The 20,776-nt window shown below is 37.8% G+C and overlaps 1 protein-coding gene across 3 annotated transcripts in view; it reads right to left on the bottom strand.

The window, feature by feature from the left end:
- Positions 1-5,296: 5,296 nt before the first annotated feature.
- The window catches only part of DDX1 (DEAD-box helicase 1), a 36,982-nt gene continuing 21,502 nt past the window's right edge, over positions 5,297-20,776 (bottom strand). For all 3 annotated transcript variants that reach the window (XM_038395258.2, XM_038395257.2, XM_043510231.1), the window contains exons 14-26: positions 20,503-20,563; positions 17,935-18,033; positions 16,777-16,866; positions 15,419-15,607; positions 12,449-12,500; positions 11,237-11,383; positions 10,412-10,503; positions 9,481-9,553; positions 8,827-8,899; positions 8,693-8,735; positions 8,352-8,447; positions 6,306-6,426; positions 5,297-5,635 (exon numbers count right to left, since the gene is read on the bottom strand). In XM_038395258.2, coding sequence (XP_038251186.1) covers positions 5,505-5,635; positions 6,306-6,426; positions 8,352-8,447; positions 8,693-8,735; positions 8,827-8,899; positions 9,481-9,553; positions 10,412-10,503; positions 11,237-11,383; positions 12,449-12,500; positions 15,419-15,607; positions 16,777-16,866; positions 17,935-18,033; positions 20,503-20,563 — 1,267 coding nt within the window. In that variant the 3' untranslated portion in view covers positions 5,297-5,504. The remainder of the gene's footprint in view (positions 5,636-6,305; positions 6,427-8,351; positions 8,448-8,692; positions 8,736-8,826; positions 8,900-9,480; positions 9,554-10,411; positions 10,504-11,236; positions 11,384-12,448; positions 12,501-15,418; positions 15,608-16,776; positions 16,867-17,934; positions 18,034-20,502; positions 20,564-20,776) is intronic.

Here is a 20,776-nt window from a genome sequence, read left to right on the forward strand (position 1 = left end):
GCCAAAGACAGCTAATGAAAACCAGGAGGCAAAGGCTGATGGGCCAGGGTACTTTTATTACCTTACAGATCCTAAATGGTAGGATATTTCCATACCTGCCAGATCTAACTGACCTGTTGAACATGCATGGTTTCCTCGCTTCAGTTTGCTACATCACATTTCTTTTCCTCTCTATAATTGTAGGCAAAGTAAATCTTCAGCCTACTAGAAACCGTATTGCTTACCTGTCTAATGCCCTTTTGGGTATTGCGGTATATAACCCCAGTTCAGCATATGTCCATACATGTTCTACTAATATACTCAGTCATAATACAGCACTTTTAATATCTTGCTTTATGATGGTATATCAGCTACAAGTAACAGTATTCAGGACTTTAGTGAGAAGATATCTTTAATGGGTTATTACAAAGATAACCTTTTTGTGCCCATATAGATAAAATATTTTAGGTAGTACAGTGTGTATTTTCCAAGCATTACTATGACAAATTTTTGGTAAGATCATGTTTAGAGAGGAGGCATGATATAGCATGATCTACAGCCTTGAGCAGAGGTCTATGAATCAGGAGATCATGGCCCTATTCTGTATCAGGTCTGACTCTGTCTGGCCTTATACTAGCAGACACTACAGTGGACTAGGACTCAGGAGACCAGCGTTTTATTCCTGGCTGTGTCACTGGCCTGCTGAGTGACCCTGGGCAAGTGACTTTGCATCTGTGCCTTCATTTCCATTTCTAAGATGGGAATCATGATAGTGTCCTCTTTTGTAAAGGGCTTTAAAAAACAAAACCACCACAAAACAAAACAACCAGCCAACCCACCCAATAGATAAAAGCACTATATGTTGATGACAAGCACTAAACATGAAGAGATAGGACAGGAATCACTCATCCATCTTATGAAACTCTCTACAAGGTTATGAGAGATCATTCAGCATTATAATTATGAGGAGATGTTTTCTACTTAAGGCCTTATTTTCAAACAGTTATAAAAACTTGTCTAAATGAAAAGGAGTACTTGGGGCACCTTAGAGACTAACAAATTTGTGCAGAAATGTCTGGTGAACACAATATATTCAGAACAAACTTTAAATTGCCAAGGGGATCCCCTACAATAGGTGCTAATAAGGTCTCTTCTAGGTTTAACTTCCATAATTCATGGTCCACATGTGACTAGAGGTAGAACTGTGACTGGTTGAGAATTTAAACAAACCACACACACCCACCCCACCCACCCACTCCCACAGCTACCCACGTTGAGTCCTTATTTCTGCCTCCACCACACAAAAAATAAAAATCTTAATTTTAAAATGTGGCTTAGTGTATGCATGCACTCCCAATCAAGAATATAATCTTGTAGCTCTCAGCTCATTTTGGTTTCCTTCTCAAGTTTTTGTTAGTACTATGAGCAGTAAGCTATTTTGATAATTGATTTCATTATGAAGGAAATAAGTTAGATACATAGCATTATATGGATATTCACATATGGAAGTGACCACAGACCAATTACATCTTCAAGTAAACTAGGCACATTTATTTGCATGTGTGGTTCCATAAACATGAGAACATTGAAGCAAAACACAGTATTGCCAGAAGCAATTTTGTCTGCCCTCACAGTAGCAAAATAGAACCGTACTTAGAAAGTGTAAGAGACCACTGAACTCCTGCCTTTGGAATATACTAAAAAGGGGCCCCAACTCAGCAATTTGGACACAGAGTGGCAAACACCATCTGTATCCTTTTCCCCTCCATAAAAGGAACCTTTATAGTGTAGAAAAGGAAAACAAAGAAAGATTACTACCAGTAGTTATAAATACTCCAATAGTTAATCATCCAATAAGAGCATGAATTCTCATGAGACATACTGACTCAACAACTTCGTATTTCTGACTATACTACAATGCAAAGTGCCCAATAAGTGAAACTGCGATACACAGTTCAATGTTTTATTCCTCCCAATTACACCCATTAAGAATATTTTTTCTAAAACAAAAAGTTCAGGAAAAGTAAAAGCTAAAACTTTTGCTAAAAGTTACTATATTCTTAAAATCCAGTATAACTCAGTTTTGATCAGAAACAATTAAACGTGTACATGTACTGATTTGCTTGCCATCATTACCACCTCTTCGTTCATAGCACTGAAATTTAAAGACATTCAGTAACAGAGCTACTCACACAGGGTTCAGAGTAGCAGCCGTGTTAGTCTGTATTCGCAAAAAGAAAAGGAGTACTTGTGGCACCTTAGAGACTAACAAATTTATTAGAGCATAAGCTTTCGTGAGCTTAAAATAATTAATTTAAAATAATTAGTGGTGGATAAAAACATTGTTTAAATTGCATGTTTAATCACGTTGTAGCAAAAAGTCAGCTAATGAAGCAAAGTTTCTTCATTGTGAACACTAAGTTTAGCTACATACATGAAGATCCAATATCTTTGATAAAAAAAAATTTAGCTTGAAGCAGCATCATAAAAAAGGGAAGAAAAAAAACAAAACAAAAAACACATTGACGCCAAGTGGCAGTAACAGACTACTTTAGATTTTGTGCCCCTTAGGCATCAATGGAACATTAGCACCACCATGAGGCAGTCAATAGATTTTCTGTTTTTAAGCCATGACCCCCCCCCCCCAGCCTTCAGTATTAATTGGGCAGCCAATTTAATGACCAGGATACTAGTATGAATAATATTTTGGATATCATCATTGGTGTCTGCGCTCTCATGCCCAGCTTAAATAGATGCATGTTATTTGCTACTTGAGTTTCAAAGACATTCTGACCTCATTTGAATTGGTGTGATTACACTTAAAAAGAACTGCTCCAGATTTAGACTGGTGGCAAAAACCCATCTTTAACTCTCAGCCATGGATGCAAAAGCAAAATCAACATTGCTGGATTCAGAAAGAATCCCTGTTTGAAAAAGGCACTTAACTGGGGCCTTAGCTAGGTAGCTTGGGTTGCTTGCCTATACAGCATCAGTCTCTGCCTATTCCCAAAATCTCCTAACCTACAACCAACATCAGGCACCTGCTCTTATATGTCAATAGAGCAAGCTACTTTGATTTAAAAAAAAAAAAAAAAAAACAAAAAAAAAAACAAGCATCTTAGTTGAGATCATCTCTCTCAGCTTTATGGACTCACTAGGAAGGTTGTCTAATTTGTATTCCAAGATAGATGATCAGTAAGAGTTATAGTAACATTATAAAACTACCACTGATGTAGCTGGCAGCCCGATTTAATATAAGCAATAGTTTAATTCCTTGCAACAGGGAACACAAACAGCCTTGCCAATGTACCACCTCAACACACACACACACACCCACCCCCCTACCTATCCCCAGCAATGATCTACATAAACACCTACTAAGAAAGCTGTTCACTTTGCACTACATTCTGTTTAGCACAGCTGGGTTCTGAAGGATTTCCAAAGGGAATAAACTCCATAGTTGGGAATCCTTCACTAAGTCATGTTGCAGTCTTTGAGAGTACATACTTAGAGAGACTACCAGAAAAAAGCCTCTTAAATATAAGGGAGAAGCTGATGCCTGAAGAAAGAAAGCCAATGTTCTCCAAACCCGAGTGCCTAAAAACTACGTACTTAAAACTTTATTTAGCCATGTTCAGTCTTAGGATTGGACTTCAGAATTGTGAATATTTAACGCCTCTCAATTTTCATTTTGGAGCCTAAACAAGGCTCTTACTTGAAACATCTGGTCTGAATATTTTTGGTTGTCCTGCTCAAAAAATTATTTCACTCTTTACACTTGGATGAAGGTTTAGGGAACAACTTTACTGACCAAAAAAACTCCACCCACTGAACGATTCTGATGCTTGTGTGTTTGTTTGAAGTGATTTTAGTGTTGCAAAATGAAAATTTCACTTACACCTACAATTTTTGAACTACTTAAGGAACACTGTTCAGTTAAGTGCACCTGCTTTGTATATGTCATATTGAGGATGGGGAAGGAGAACCATTACCACCTTTACTGATGTGAAGTCACATGGTAGGCTTCCACTGCTACATGGAAACGCACACTGGTGAGAGTCTGCCTGACTTATGGCACCTTTGCTTGTATCAAAGTACAAGAATACTAGAAAGATTTTCAGAGATAAAAACTCGTAGGCCACTGCACAATTCAGTTATAATATCCAGTTCTAATGAATCTTTCATCAAGTCAATTTTAAGTTACTGACAAAATAACTAGTTCTCATCCCTCTCCCGGGTGGGCTCCCCCCAACATATTTCAACGTAGAGGCTACTTCATATTTCTCTGTGGGACAACTTAAAAACCTAGACAGCTGGGTTCTCATCCCGATGCACACGGAGCCATTTCCTCCATTCTGGAAAGCAGGCACACTACTCCAGTTCTTGAAATATGTTTTCTGCTCACAAGAATGGAGAAATTCAGGGAAATAGGACAACTCTCACACATGCTCCTACACATACAATATCAGACACTTCCTGTAGCCTTGGATATTTTTAAGTGTTAAATCATCATCAATTGCTTTGTTAAGCTGTTGAAAATAATTTTAAAGTAACATTAAGGTTTTTACCTGAAGCCACAAAAATCGAAGAAATCCAAACTTTTAAATGAAATGACAGACAGATGTTACCTGAATGCGTACGAATGCAATTTATAGCGACTATAAAAAGGAGGATATCCACAGAACTATTGGAGGGCTATTCAAAAACCTCCCTATTAGTGCCTTCAACTATTACCATTTATAAGGTCTGCAGGATGAAGACTGTCGCTTGTAATGCTTACGAATGCTGGTCCCAGGAACTTCTGTTTAGCCAAATGAATTCAAGTATTCATTAGCTTTTCCCAACAAACTTTGGATTACGTATACTAAATTTCAGAAGGCTCCATGTTCTGCAATACTCAAGCAAAGCAGGATGATTTCAGAGAACCTAAGTTCCATGGTTTTGTAGCTACAAGTCAGAGCCTCTAATTTCTAAGATATTTAAAAGAAACTTGGACTTCTCCCACAATAATTATTTTAAAACTATGTACTTTGTGAAAAGTCAAATGTTTGTTATAACAAACATTAAACATCCTGTGTTCTAGTCCTTTTAAAAAAAAAAAAAAAAGGAAAGGGAAAAAACCACCACAAAAAAAAACACCACAAGTGAACAAAGTTTTGGTCAAGGTTGGCTATGTGATTCAAAACTGAATTTAGTCTGACAAAATAGTACCAGGACAAATCATTTTATATTTACGAGAAAGATACTTAACATTCTCACTCAACTGGGTAAGTTACATTTGGTGTGATGGAAAAAATATAAAAAACAACAACTCAAGTTTTAGATTAGTTCTCTTATTAGGTCAACATTTAAGACAGCTAAAACATAGGAGTCTACATTCTTGACCAGGGTTGCTTGACATGCAAGAACAGTGTCTTATTTTTAGAGTTATAGTAAATACTGCTGCTGAGAGGCAGCACAAGATTATAGTATTTTCAATTAGAGCTTTTTTTTATTATTCAAGTCTTGCTTAAAGTGTGGCACAATCAAAACATTCTGAACAGCTGGTTAGGAAGGTAGCCAAGATGTAAGAAAGATGTCTGAGCCTCCTTTTCAAGGGCAGCCAACTCTTGTACTGTAGGTGCCAAAATATCCACATGGCCTTTATAGGTTCCACCTGCCAAAAAAGAACCACACTATAAAGGACATGTTTGAAATAACTTGTCAGCAGTACTTATGTTCAGTTGCAATTGTTCAGAAAGTTAGATATTCCAGCCTTACTAACTTGCTACTGGCAAACTTGCAGCCCTCACCACACACAGTAAATTCTATCTGTTGCAGGTAAGCTAAAAACAAAATTTTAAATTATCTAGACAAAAACCAATAAAAATACCTTTAATAAACCAGAGCGTTTAGAAGGTCAGTTTATTTAATTGCATTTATGTGATGGTTAAACACATGCTCACGGCCATAAATACATACCCATGCTTGCAACCGCCTGGAAAGAACCCATGTCCTTATGTGCATGCAGCCACTTTTTTTTAAATATAAATTTATATTTTGAAAAAAAAAACAGGATCCTGTATTACCACAGAGGGATGTTACATTTGCTGGCCTGCCATGTATTACGGACAGACAGTCAGATATGGAGGGTGGAGTGAAAATAATCATGGATGCTTTGTTTAGTGACATGGGCTCTTCCAAAAGGTTACATAAAAAGTGGTTATATAAAATTAAAAGTCCTAGGATAGGGATCATTGTCAATTTATTGTTATTAAGTCACTCTTTCCACTAATAGACTGAACAAAACATATTACTAGACTACCGAACACTAATTAGTTGCTTACCGCCTGTAGCCCTTCTTTGTCCATATGTAACTTTCCCATCAAAGTCATCCACTGGTACTTTTATATCTGGCTCAACTTGGGAAATAGTACAGTTCAAGTGCTCTTCAATCTCACCCAGCAACTAAGAAAGAAAAAATAATTCAGTCTTAAAGATTCTTCCATTTCTGAAGCAGAAGATAGTATTAGGTTGTTCTAAACCAGTGATTACGTTCAGTGGTTCCAACCGGAGTGGCATACATCCAGGAAAAGAGTTTGCCCCAAAAGGAATAAAGATTCAGAAGTGCATGCATACTAGCTTGGACTCTATGACCTCTCAAGTTCCGTCGAGCCCTTCACTTCTGTGGTTCTCTCCCTTCTCCCTAAGGCAGGATTAAGTATCTCTCTAGACAATCCCCGACAGCTGTGTTTGTCTAACCTGTTCTTAAAAGCCTACAGAGACAGGAATTCTACCACCTTTCCAGGTAGCCTGTTCAATTCCTTAACCATCCTTACATTTAACACCCCACGCCCCCCATTTCTAATATCCAACTTAAATTTCCCTTGTTACAAACTAAGCCGATTAGTTCTTGTTCTACTCCCAGTGGACATAAACAGAATAGTGATCAGCTGTTTTCTTTATTACAAACTTTTACATTATTTGAAGACTTCTGTCCCCCAAAGTCATGTTTTCAACCATCACTTGCAGGTCATGTTTTTTAAAACCTCTTATTTTTGTTGCTCTCTGAATGCTCTCCAATTTGTCTACATCTTTTCTAAAGGGTGGTGACCAAAAAGTGGACACACTACTCCAGCTGAGGCCCCACCAATGGTGGGGAAAGGGGAATTACTACCTCCTGTGGCTTACATATGGACACTCCTTTTAATACATCCCAGAATAACCATAACCATTATAAATCAAGTAACTCTCTATGGGCAGACCCCTACATCCATATAGTGCCCCTACTGCAGTGGTTTTCAAACTTTTTATACTGGAGATCCCTTTCACACAGCAAGCCTCCGATTGTGACTCCCCCATTATAAATTAACATGTGGAAGGGAGGCAATTTAATTGGAGCTCGGGGCTATCAGCCCCATGGAGCTGACAGCTCATGGCACCCATGTAACCACCCTGCAACCCTCCGAGGAGTCATGATGCCCAGTTTGAGAACCTCTTCCCTACTGACTTTAATGGGGCCAACCCACACAAAATAACTTGTTGGTGAACCTAACTGCTTATTTTATTACATACAAGGTATTATATTTCACAAGTGCAAGTTGCCATGAATTTCCAGCAATTTCATATTTGACGTATCCCATTCAAAAAAAAAAATCTGTATTTCTATAAAAAAGAGTGATATTCTCAGGTTAAGAGAAATGACAGATAAGAATTTTAGTAAATGAAATGGATTAAATGATATCAGATTTTTAATCCCATGTTATAAACAGTTCACAGCATGTTGTTAGGAAGGTGATAAAATACATATCCAGAACATGCAGATTCTGAATGCAAGATGAGAATACAAGATTCCTATCAGTCTGTGCAATAGCAGCATAATCAGCGGCACTTTAAGTTATCAAAATTTGATTGGAAATTATTGTACGAGATATTACATTCTTGAAACGGACATGCAAACTAATAGTCACCAGTCTAGACCATAAAAGAGTGAGACATTCTGCTTTCTACTCTGAATCATCATTTTTAAACAAGACAGTTAAGATGTAATTAAACATTCACTAGCAATATCTTAACATAATGGAGTCAGTTATTTTATCTGCAAAAACACTGGACATAAGTCAGGGCCAAAACTAAGAGGACAGAAAAAAAAAGTTCTTGGATATTTAGCAATTAAAATGAAATATGTATTCCCAACCACCACATTTTTCACTTTAAATAAAACTATTTTTAAAGTCTTCATCCATGGGATTTTGAAACTAACATGATTTCTACTTCAATTAAAACTATAATGCACATTCCTCAATCCTTGAGAAACTAGTATCAGCTATTTCCCCCCCCCCCTTTTAAATAAATAGGTGATATTTTCAAATAAAACACACTTGAAAGATTACCTGCATCTCATTGTACCATATAGTGCAACCTCCATCTTCCTTCAGCCTGGTATTATAGCAACCCTTTCCACGGCTACTACAAACGTGATACCACACCTAGACAAGAAGTGAAAAATATGCCACACAAAAACAATGCATTTATTATTTTCATTAAATTCAATATAAGAACTACAATACTCAGTTAAAGATGCAAGAAGCAGATGCACTAAACCAAAATTAAGTGTACACACAAACTGGTGTTTTCCAAAGCAAGAGATTAAGTTAAGTATCAGCCACAATAAAAACTTTACTCAAAACAACTTCTGTTCCACCCAGTGCCTCTGCTTGTGGATTAGAATTACCTTCTCTTTTTCTGTTGCCACGAGGGAAATCGCCAGACCCATTCTGAAATATTTGAAAGAAGTACTTAAATATTTCTGAAGTGCATTTGAAGCATTAAACAAACCTCATAAAACTGATGAAGGTTCCAACATACCTTTCAGCTCTGCCTACTCTCCCAATTCGATGAACGTAGTTTTGCTTTTCATCAGGAAGTGTGACATTGATAACTGCATTTTAAAAAAAAGTGGATGTTACCACATACAGGAGTATGACACTTCATAGTGGGCGCATACAACCCAGGTAGTACTAATTACTTCTAGTAATCATACATCTTGTTAATTTAATTCTGCCTCAACACTGCTGTAATCCCTTTTTCCATGCATATAAAAAACAGTTTTACAGAGTAACAAAACAGTTGACGACATGAAAGTTATCTTTAAACATATTTTTAATTTTTCTTGTTTCAACCCCCCCCCCCCCCCAAAAAAAAAATTATAACCAGCTTAGGTAGCAACATCTATAGTTAAGATTGCTCAAGGCTTCACAGTAGAAGACTGTTTTCTGGGGGGGGGGGGGGGGGGGAGTGATTATGTAGTTACAGACAGCAACAGAACGCATACACAAGATGGCCAATTTAAGATTGCCCATGAACTTCCTAATATTCGAGTGCTCGATTTTGTAACCTTAAAAGTTCAGTGTAGTTATTATATACTTGTCTTAAACAGTTTACATATTCAAATACTTAAGAAAATCCTTACAGAGTTCCATAGCTAAAATTCATGTGTTAAATCGTATTTAGACTTTTTACCATAAGGAACACCACGGATATCAATTCCTCTAGCAGCTACATCGGTGCAGATCAAGAATCTGACATCTCCCTTCTAAGGAAAAATTGAATTCATAGTTAAACCCACTACAGTTTTTTTTTTTTTTAAATTCCTCCCACCCCCACCTCACACTCACTTCAAGGGCCTTTAAATAGAGAATTCTTTGAGAGTTGGGTTATTTATTTAGCCTAACATTAGGTTCCTTTAAAAAAAAATTAAATTGGTCCTAGTCTTTAGAAGTTACACAAATCAATTACAGTAACAACATGTCACAAGGGTTTAGACAATAGTGAACAATTACATCCTGGGACTCTGGCTTGATGAGTCATTTTAATGTGAATGCTCCTAAAATTGGAGGACTGGTCATACACCTTAAAGCATGGCTTATGCTATTAATTAGATACCACATATGACATTACGAGCCCTATCCCATGTTCACAGGAGCAAACTATTTTCTTACAACTTCAGGTAAGTAGCAGGGGGTAGGTGAGTTAGTCTGTATTCACATCTGAAGAAGTGAGGTTTTTACCCATGAAAGCTTATGCTCAAATAAGTCTGTCAGTCTAAGGTGCCACCAGACTCCTTGCTTTTTCAGGTAAGTAGGTAGGCTACTAAAGTAGTAATCTTTCCACATTCCATACTGCACAGTGAAGGACTTGTTCACTCCTCTCTGGAACTCTGAGTAGCATGAAATGGAGAAGTGTTTGGGCAAAATGGCAGATACACTTTGCTCTCTCAATCTAGAGATTACAAGGCCATCTGGCATCACAAACATCCTTATGAAATAAACACCCTTATTGCAGTGGTTTGGGAGTTTGACTGACTGACTGGATGTGGAACTGCAATCAGTCATTCTAGTTCAGATTTGTTTGGAGACTAAGAGAAGCACCATAAAAATAGCCTGTATTTTACCTTAAATCTTTCCAAATTTTGTTTTCTTTCATGAGGTTTTCTGTCACCATGCAGACAGACACATGAGAACTGATGTCCTTTCCTATCTGGGCCTGAAAAAAAAAGGTTAGAATATTAATATTCTATTATACAAAGAACACAATATAAACATTCAATGATCACACCAACAGCATACTGCAAATATTTAGATGTTTAAGTCCAAAACTTATGGTGACAGTATTCAGATGTTGTACAAAGATGACACATTGCAAATAAGTTTTTTCCCCCCACTGAATGCATCCGATGAAGTGAGCTGTAGCTCACGAAAGCTTATGCTCAAATAAATTTGTTAGTCTCTAAGGTGCCACAAGTACTCCTTTTCTTTTTGCGAATACAGACTAACACAGCTGCTACTCTGAAATCTGTGAGAAGAGGTTTTAAATATGTCAAGCAGAAGATACAGTTCAGACATATCACAGTAATGTACTATTTTGTTACAAGACAGTTCATTTTAAGCTATTTTTTGGAAGGTTAAGTGACACATTGCAAATAAGTTTTTATCACCATCTAAATACATTTTACAGTACATGAATCTCAGGTGCCAAGAAAAGTTTGGTGATCATAGTACGCCACCAACGCAGCTGAGCAACTAGTGGTTAACTAATGTTTCAGGTCTTAATTATAAAATTTTCTGAAAGCTGTAACATTCTGAAAGAACAAAAAACAAATTTGATAAACATCTTCAAGTGTTAGTATTTCTTTAAAGCAAAAGTGAGAGACTATTTCAAGCCTACACAGTTAATTTTGAGATAATAAAATGGATTAAATAAGTTGGAGAAATATTACCTCCTCCTTGTTGCATAAAGTACTGCTCCATGTTATCACAGTCTATTTTAGTTCTGCAGAAAATAATTGCTTGATCCATCTTGTGTTCCTTAATTGCTCGAACAGCATATTCTCCCTTCAGAATTTTAATAGCTTCAGACCACATTTCTGAGTATGACAAGAGATGTTTGTCACTCAAACATTTATAAAAATGCTATTTTCTAAGTATGTTACTCTATGGTTTTCTGAAGGCTGCTTTGAACACTTATCACTGAAACCAGGTGTATTAGTATGGATGAGTGCAATAGGCCAGGTTTGGAGCACTCACTTCCTCCTGCCCCAAAGAAAAAGGGCAAAGAATTATCTTTCTCCAGCACAGGGAAGTTATCTTCTCTCAGCCACTAAGGTTGTCTGCAGACTCTGGCAGACATCCCTGACTCAGTTATATTCAGATTCCATTTTCAAGCTTTTCTTTGCTAACTGAGGACTAGCAACTCAAGCTTTTTCCTTAATTGGGCTATGACCTAATCACTCAGTTCCTGGAGTCAAGACACAATATACCTTTTTGTAGGGCCTCTCTCTTAATGCAGCCCAACTCTGCCTCATGATATCTTCTAAAGTAGGGGTGGGCAAACTTTTTGGCCTCAGGGCCACATCTGGGTGGAGAAATCGTATGCAAGGCCATGAATGTAGGGCTGGGCAGGGGTGTGGGAAGGGGTACAGTGGCAGGAAAGGGCTCAGGGCAAGGGGTTGGAGTGCAGGAGGGGTGCAGCAGGATACTCAAGGCAGGAGGTTAGGGGGCTCAGGGCAGGGGGTTGCAGGAGGAGTTTGGCCTGGCACCACTTACCTTGAGGGGCTCTGGGGTAGCAGCAGCAGCGGAACTAAGGCAGGCTCCCTGCCTGCCCTTGCCCCATATTGCTCCCGGAAGTGGTGCCTGCAGGCAAGGGTAGTGCACAGAGCCCTCTTCCCTCTTATCCCTGCTTCCCACAAGGGGCGGCAGGGACATGGTGCTGGCTGCATCAGGGATTGGTGCGGGGCCAGAGCAGGCAGGGAGCCTGCCTTAGCACCACTGTGCCATGGGGCTGGCAATCCCACAGGCCAGACTGAAAGCCCTGATGGGCCAGATCCAGCCCGTGGGCCATAGTTTTCCCTCCCCTGTTCTAAAGAATACTATTTTAAAAGCCACTGCTCTGATATCAAATGTTGTTAAGACCTCAGGGTAAGTTCAATTACCTGGACTGTTAGCACCAGGCCTTGTATTATCTTTTGCATGTACCTCATCAGTCTAGAAAGAGGAAAAAAAACACCAACACGTTATTTAATTACAGCAGTGCCTTCATAACTACAATAGTGAGCAAAAGTAGCAGCAATCTCATCAATAGTTTGCTATTTGCATTTAATTTATTAAAACACCAACAATCTATTTGGCATTTAGGACACAAGACAGGCACTGCTCCAAAGGCCTTGCCTAACATTAGCAAGCATGAAAGGTAAAGTTCTTGTCCCAACAGAATCAATGGGAGTATTGCTATTAGAGTTGCCAACCCTCCAGGACTGTGCTGGAATCTCCAAAAATTAAATATTAATCTTTCATTAAAGATTGTCATGTGATGAAACCTCCAGGAAGATGCCCAACCAAAACTGGCAACCCTAACTGCTATCAACTTAATCTGAAGTGAAATTTTTGCAGATCATTTTTCAGACGAATTTTCCTATCTCTAGGCCGAAAGTAGTTTGAATTTTGGGAAATTTAGGGGTTTTTGTTTTAAATGCACAATACTACAGAATTTTTCACTCCAAGTTCTCAAAGTATTTTAGAAAAATAAGTGTCAGTGCTTATTTTATAGCTACTGCTTTACCTCTATGTTTCAGTTTTCCTAGTCCAAGAGCATAGAGCAAGTCAATTGCATGGCAAAAATTATATCTCCTGCTCCTTTCTCTAACCTACATAGATTCTCTGACTGCTGAAAGGGAAATTACAGTATTTTGAGGGAGAGTTACAAATGTATCTTATTCAGAAGTTAAAGATACTTCAAAAAAAAAAAGTGTACTTAAATACAAAAGAGTAAAATTCAAAGTCAACAAAAACCACAAGAAAGCTAATTGTAAAAAAACAGCGTTTATTTTTAAACCAGAACAAATCCCTTCAGGAGAAAATACTCAACTAGAGAAGTCAGTAATAAGAAATGAGGCAAGTGAGTCCACACTGGTTACTAAAGCAACTCTCCTGAAAGCTGAATACTGAGAGAGAGTCACATTAATTCTAGCCCAGGCAGTAAAAAACCCATCCCCACCATAACCAGCTACATGAAAGCAACAGGAAAGTTTAGATAACCAATAACAGAATTTTTATGGAGTTTGTATAAACCTATTCAAAAATTATATAAGTATGCTAGTTATGGAGAAATGTGGGCAAAAGGGAAAATGCTTGTTTTCTAAAATGAAATTCTGAAAAACCAAACAAGAAGTTGAGAAAAAACTAAGAAATAATGTAAAATTAGGGAATTACCTTTAAAAGCAAGTTTCAGCTGCTTTGACAAATGCATGGACTCCCTCCAGTGGGTAGTTTAAGACCTACCACATTCTATATCTTAATCAAAGATTATTGGCTACAGAATTATCTCAAATCTCAGTGAGTTTTTAAGTACTTTACCCTCAACCTAATAAGGATAAGATCTCATCAGATATCCTAATTCGAACACCGCAAAACAAGTTTGCCAAATCAACCTGGCTTCTCTATCTCACCTTGGAATGGTTTTGTGAAGAGGAAAATTTGCCTCTGGCTGGAAATGCTGGGGTCTAGCCATCCTCCTTGTGAGATTAAGGATGGTCAGATGTTTTAAACAGGGAAACTGAGTCTTTATAAAGCTTCAAATCCAACCTTGGGCAAGAAAATAGTTTTCTGTTCCCCAGGTTAGCCAATAACTGCAGGCAGAGGCATTGTGAAGTATGAAGGTAAACGTCAAGGAAGAGCGGCAAAGAAACATGAGGCCTCCTCAGAGCAGGTTTGCCTCCTCCAGCACAAATAAATGCCAGTAGATCCAAGGAAGTGCAAGCTCCCCAGTTAAAGCCTTGAGCTGGAGACCAGACTGGACATACAGAAACTGCCGAGAACTTCCGATGGTGGAGCTGGAAAATAGAGTTCTTGGGCTCCTGTTCTGAGGCTATGAGAAGATCAGAGTGATGACTGCCTCTGTAATTATTTTGTTTAGGGTAGCAGGGAATAAAGGTCAGTTGTCCACATCTCTCAGAAGAGAAACTTACTCCTAATTCTGTGCTGCAGTGGGACTGGATTGCACCAGAACTTGCCAGCATTTTTGCTGCATGAAGGATGTCATTTTGTTCTCCAAATGGCAGCCTGCCTCACACTCAGTGGAAGATGTCATTTGGTAGAGCAAAATGTCACCCTCTGCACAGCATGTGTGCAAGGTCATGTTGTCATAGGTGTTGGTGGTTGCCCCATTCAGCGCTACACCCCTGTACTTATTTGAAATGCAAGTCTTAACTATTAAAATTCCATCAAATGAATAATTTAAAGAGCAAGAAATTACAAAAGAAAAAAAATCTATATGCTTCATTTAGCCAGACAAAACTAGTTAGTCAATCTGAAAACAAAAAGCCTGGAATTAATCATCCAAAACTGACACTGCAGTTGCCAATCTCCATCTGTAAAGCCATTTGAATAATTGGTCTTGATAAGGGCATGGACCACCACAGCAAGGTCTACATTCGAAAGGCTTATTTACAGACTCCTGACCAGTCACAGAGAAAAGATAATAGGTTAGGGTGCTATATTGTTCCATAGCCACAATGTCTGGGCTATGGAACACTATAGCAAAAAAAACACCCAGATATAATGCTTTCCTCTGCAACTCAAACTCATTACAGTTTGCTGGCAATCAGGTCTCTTTCATCCAGATTCCTAGTTGACTCAGGCACTGCAATTGCAATAGTCTTGCAGAATTTGAGTTTTATTAGATCTGCATTATTATGTTGACAATATGGACTTCACACTACAATCAATATGCCAAATTCTATATTCAGACACATAGCCATTTCAACAGGCTACAGTAGCAGTTGGTCCCACATGGTTAAGTTCAGATTCTAGCAGTTTAAATCACTATGTAACCTGAAAGCAAAAAAAATTTTTTTTAAATTAAGTTTCATCTATTGTGGTCTAATAAGCAATTACAAACCACTTACCCTGATATGATTCTTGCCAAGCCTTTCCCATAGTTTGTCATTTTTAGGATTCACAGGAACAACAACATGGTGCACAGTTTCGGGGACAGAATCCTCTCCTTTTAAGTCAACCCAAGTGGGGAAATGCATGATCTTCTCAGACAGTTTCTTCACATCAAAAGAATGTAGAGTTGCAGAACACACAATAACCTTAAGAAAAAAAAACAAACAAACAAACTTAGGGCAAGAAGTTCTACCAAAGCTATGAACACCATAGGAGGCGACTTTTACTGGTCAAGAGTTTAGGTGGAGAGAACAAAATCCAAAAGGGTCTTGTAGGTTGGTGACAGTGTGATACCATGCAGAAAACTTTTTGCCTCTCTACTTCTGACTATAAAGATTGATGGAAACCAGCCATATGAAGATCTTTCTGGCCAAGTGAAATAATTACTCCATAGTTCTCTAAAATCAGCTGTCCACTCATTCCTGGTCAAGAAAAGTAGCATTATTGGCAGCTAAAGAGGCAACACAGAGCAAAAATGAAGAATTGTTATACATCACATGGGTACTTTACAATTTTACAGATCTCTGAATGTGGACATTTTTAGGGTTGGCATGCATCTGTTCCAAATATAATTTTCATATGAAAATGCCTACAGTAATACTGCAGATTATGAAAGTTGTTTTATCACCACTAATTTGAGTTACACTTAGAACCAAGTAGCAGACTATAGTTCTAGAGTGAGTTTGTTTTTTAAAAAAAGGTCATGCACTTTTTTCATAATGAGGAAGTACACAGCTCTTGATGGCATTCTATGTAGTTTCTACCCTACAAATGTTTTCTTTTCAAATTGAAAGAAAGCATTCCTTTAGTAAGAGAATATTAAAAATATAAAAATGTATGTTCCGCTTTACATTTTTTGGCTCAGTTTACCCTAGAATCTTAAAATTACTCAAGATAACCAACCATTTCATCCCAACTATGAAAGCCATGAAGGACCAGCAGATTAAAAAGTCAGGAGTATCTTCTGTAAACACTAAGAGAAATAGTAATTTCAGGAAGTTGCTGACTTTCTTAATAAAAATCCCATGTTATACCTTTAATTAGCAGAAAGAATAAGATAAAAAAGTAGGTAACCACTTATGGTGGAAGGTAGATTCAGAGAGTTGTAGGCCAGTATATCACAGGCCATTAAACTGTACCCAGTTACCCCTGTAATGAGCCCAATAACGTGTGAACAAATGTTGAAACAAATAAAAAAAGTGAACACAAGAGTATTAACTACCCCATAACAGAAAAACATGCATCACACTGATAAAATTCAAACAGCTTGTAACATGTTAAAAAGGACTGCTGATTATAATAGATAGCATTATACCTGCAGTCTTTTTCCGTCTGAAGTTATCTGAGGAATTTGACCGTGGATTCTGTTTATGAAGTCTGAATAACCTTGGAGAAGAAGGCCATCCTACATTGGGAATCAAAAAAAGAGAAGCTACACCACCTTTTGTTAATTTACTCAATTAGACAAATATTAGGATATAGACTTTGATATTCTTTTAAAACTCTCTAGTCTGGCTAGATGGGTTAGTCTGGCTGGGACAGCAGTACCAAAAAGGGGAAAAAAATCCTAAAACTCCAATTGAAGTGGACCCTAAACAAAATGAAAGTGGGTGGACACAACAAACCTCCCAGACCAGCTGCTGCACTTTAAAGTTTACTCTACTTAAAATAAACTGAATTAGGAAACCCGAAACAGCACAATTGTAGCTTTTTGACTAGAACAAAAGTTCAGAATAGCCCACACAATTCCAAGAGCTGATGAAATCAGGTTTTGGAAAAAACGAAATGCCAACAAGAAAAACTAGTTTATCAATACCTAAAACCCACCTTTAAAAAAAAGTCCATCTTAATTTCCTTCAAACCATCCAAATTAGTGTCAAAGCTAGATTTAGAAGATGAACTAGAGTCAGAAATGTGAATCTTGTGACTGCAGTTGTATAAACTCAGCCCAGGTAGTATTTTCAAAGTTATTAGGTATTTTTCCATACTATTTAATATTTGCATTAAATCATATTACATAAAATCTTGCGATACCAGCTTCTACCCAAGGGCTTTACACAGTCACAAAGCTGCCTTTGAGGTTGCTACTTCCATGTAAGATTCCTCTGTTACTAGTGAAAGGACTTCTTTTGAGAGTAACCATTTAAGTTTTTCTGAAGGTGAAGCTTTTTGAAAACCTTGTGACCACTCATGGTCTCCACCTTTCAGGGAGATGACTGGCTCAGTCCACACCTTGGATGCAATGCAAGTGCAGGAATGGGGCATGCTGCATTTACAAACACTAACTAGTATAACTAATGCTGAAACACAAGGATATTGAGCTGTCACAATGCATTTAAATACATAATTGCTTTAACTCTAGAGCAGTGAAAACTTCATTTTTAACAGTAAATCAAATTGCCACAGATGCTTGTAAGAACAAAACTTAATATCACACTGTATAAACCTAAATATTAGTTTTTTCTTTACTTACAGCTTCATCAAGAACCAGGAATCTAACTTGAGATAAGTTAAGCTTTCCAGTTGACACTAAGTCATCCAACCTTCCAGGGGTTCCCACAACTATGTCTACCTATAAAATATAAGAGGTTTTTTAAGTACATTTAGCAAGTCAAAACTTAACATTAACACTAAATTTAGGAAATTCCATGCAGAGTCGGAGTGTTGCGATTAAGGTTACACAACCCTTCCCATTAAAAGACCCTGTTTTCAGTTGCTTTTAGCTTTATAACTAACTATATAGGTTCACCCTGAATATCTTTGGAACCACTGGTTTCAGAGTAGCAGCCGTGTTAGTCTGTATTCGCAAAAAGAAAAGGAGTGCTTGTGGCACCTTAGAGACTAACAAATTTATTAGAGCATAAGCTTTCGTGAGCTACAGCTCACTTCATCGGATGCTCACGAAAGCTTATGCTCTAATAAATTTGTTAGTCTCTAAGGTGCCACAAGTACTCCTTTTCTTTTTGGAACCACTGTAGCTGAAACTTTCAACTGTTTCAGACAACAAGGTTGATGAAAGGAAAAAAAAAAAAAATCTTCCAGTCACCTAATTGAGAAGCTCCAAGTCCTCTATGCATTGATGCAGAGACTAGATATTTTGAAAGGGGTGGGGGGAGAATCACCTGTGGGGTCAGAGAAATGATTTTTGCCATTCCTTTAACAATACATCTAAAATTTGGCCAAGCCAAAAAAAAAAATCCCAATAAAAAAAAAAAACCCAGTGGGGCCAGATGAGAGCTTTAGGGCAGACGGTCTATAGCCAATAGGGCACACTCTCCTACAGAGCCTGAAATTGAACCCAAGAACGTTCAGTCTCTACACTATCAGCAAATACCTGTGAAACCCATTAATAAAATGTGCATTGCATCCGCCTCTAGGGGCCGATCCACATTAGAGGATAACAGCCTACTTCTGCTACTAGTTCCTCCATTTGCTTAAGTGGAAGAGGTCTGCTGTGGCCTCTAAGGGTTTAAACGCACTGTTTATAACCCACATGATAGAAATCCTGTCCCCCGCCTTTTTTTCCTTTTTTAAAATTAAATATAGAAGGTTGCAAAGTCAAGTATCCAAATGGCAAGAAAAGCCAGCATTAAGGCTGCCTGTGCAACCTTATTTGGCCCCCTGGTATGTATGCATGCATGCTATGATACAGTATTTAATTACATGATCACACACTATTTTTTCAACAGGATCCTAGCCTTGTTTCACGAGCAGGATGGATGGTGTTCAGGGGATGAATCAGAGCGGAGTACTGAATGAGGCTGTTATTTCTAGGCACAAAGCCAAATGTACTCCAGTGCATTTTATAGATACATATGGGATTTATTTCCCATATCAAGAACTGCAGTCACTTCTGGGGTCAAACAGTAGCAGATTAGCAAAGACATGCTAAACAAAAGCTTAAGACTGAAAAAAATGAATAAGACTTAGGTAAACTAAATGTCAGACATTGTATCTATTAGTATGCACCAGAAAGAGGATTCTAATTTGTAAATCTCTTGAGTTTGAAGAGGTGAAAGGTCAGTTTTCACTAAATCTATAAAGCAGGTAGAATAGTAAAGGTTAGAATTTCTTTAGGACACTAATAATGACCTAGTGCTATAGGACCTTTAATTACTGTATGTCCTTAGGACCTTGGTTTTTACAACTCCTCTGAAAGATGGTACCTTCAGCAGCACAGTGTTTAACACCATGCTGGAGCTCAGGTTCTGATACAATACAGTAAGAAAAAACAGTCATTTCCTTCAGTGCCTCTATTTTCCCTAAACATATCTCATACAAGAATAATGCCGCTTAGCTTAGGAGACCTGACAGGATTATGGCTGGAGGTGATACGATTCTGTCTTGGTCTATGAATTACCTTACTCATAAATGCACCTGCTTTTCTTACAGAACATAAGGTTTGTATTTCCCCCCACCCACCACGTTTAATTCTGCTAGTTTCCAGACACCCTATTAAGGCTCTAAGTTTTCAGGCCCATATGTCTCAATGCCCAAAGCAAAAAGCTATTTAGTGTTACAGTAAGCCAGCATTACCATGACCTACATAGGTAAAACAGAATGACAGCAAAGCTTATCTAATGAAAGCCTTCCTCATATCTCCTCCCAAACAGGGAGGAGGAGATGACAAATTAGGATCCTTTTTTGGTGAAAAACCAATAGATGCAGTTTCCAAACTAATCTAAAGACAGAACACAAAATTCCTGAAAAGCACTACATGTATTTAGATAATCAGGTATACAACTACACTATACATTGTGTTAGGTTTTTGGAGAATTTTTTTTCCCCCTTCCCCAGAATTGAATGACCAATGTTAACAGGCTTAATAAAAATTAAAAACGATGCGCCTTATCTGGTTTAATTTGATCATTTTCTCTGTCTGAGGGGAAAAAACAAACACTAGAATACCACAGTAGTTGGGCAACATACCACTCATTTTATCAGGCTTACAGAAACTATACAAGTGCAATGTTGTCAGGGAATTTGGGCTGTGGAACTCCACAACTATAAAATTTAAGTTAGTGATAAGAACACAACTTACACCATTTTCCAGAATGGAAAGTTGATCTCTTGCAGCAACGCCACCAATAATTAGGAGTTCCCTAAAACAGAATTGTAGAAAACTTAGTTTTTGAAACTTTTATATTTGTACATTATAGACACATCTTATTCTCCAGACTGTGGACCTTTGCATATCCAACAGAGTAACTAATCAGCTGGCTTGGTATTCTGTACACCATTATCTATACATACCTCATGCTAGAGAACTGTGTTTAAGGAGATTACACAGAGCTCTTCACCTCTGTGTGAGCTTG

Source organism: Dermochelys coriacea, chromosome 3, assembly GCF_009764565.3.
Source record: "Dermochelys coriacea isolate rDerCor1 chromosome 3, rDerCor1.pri.v4, whole genome shotgun sequence".
Taxonomy (NCBI): domain Eukaryota; kingdom Metazoa; phylum Chordata; order Testudines; family Dermochelyidae; genus Dermochelys; species Dermochelys coriacea.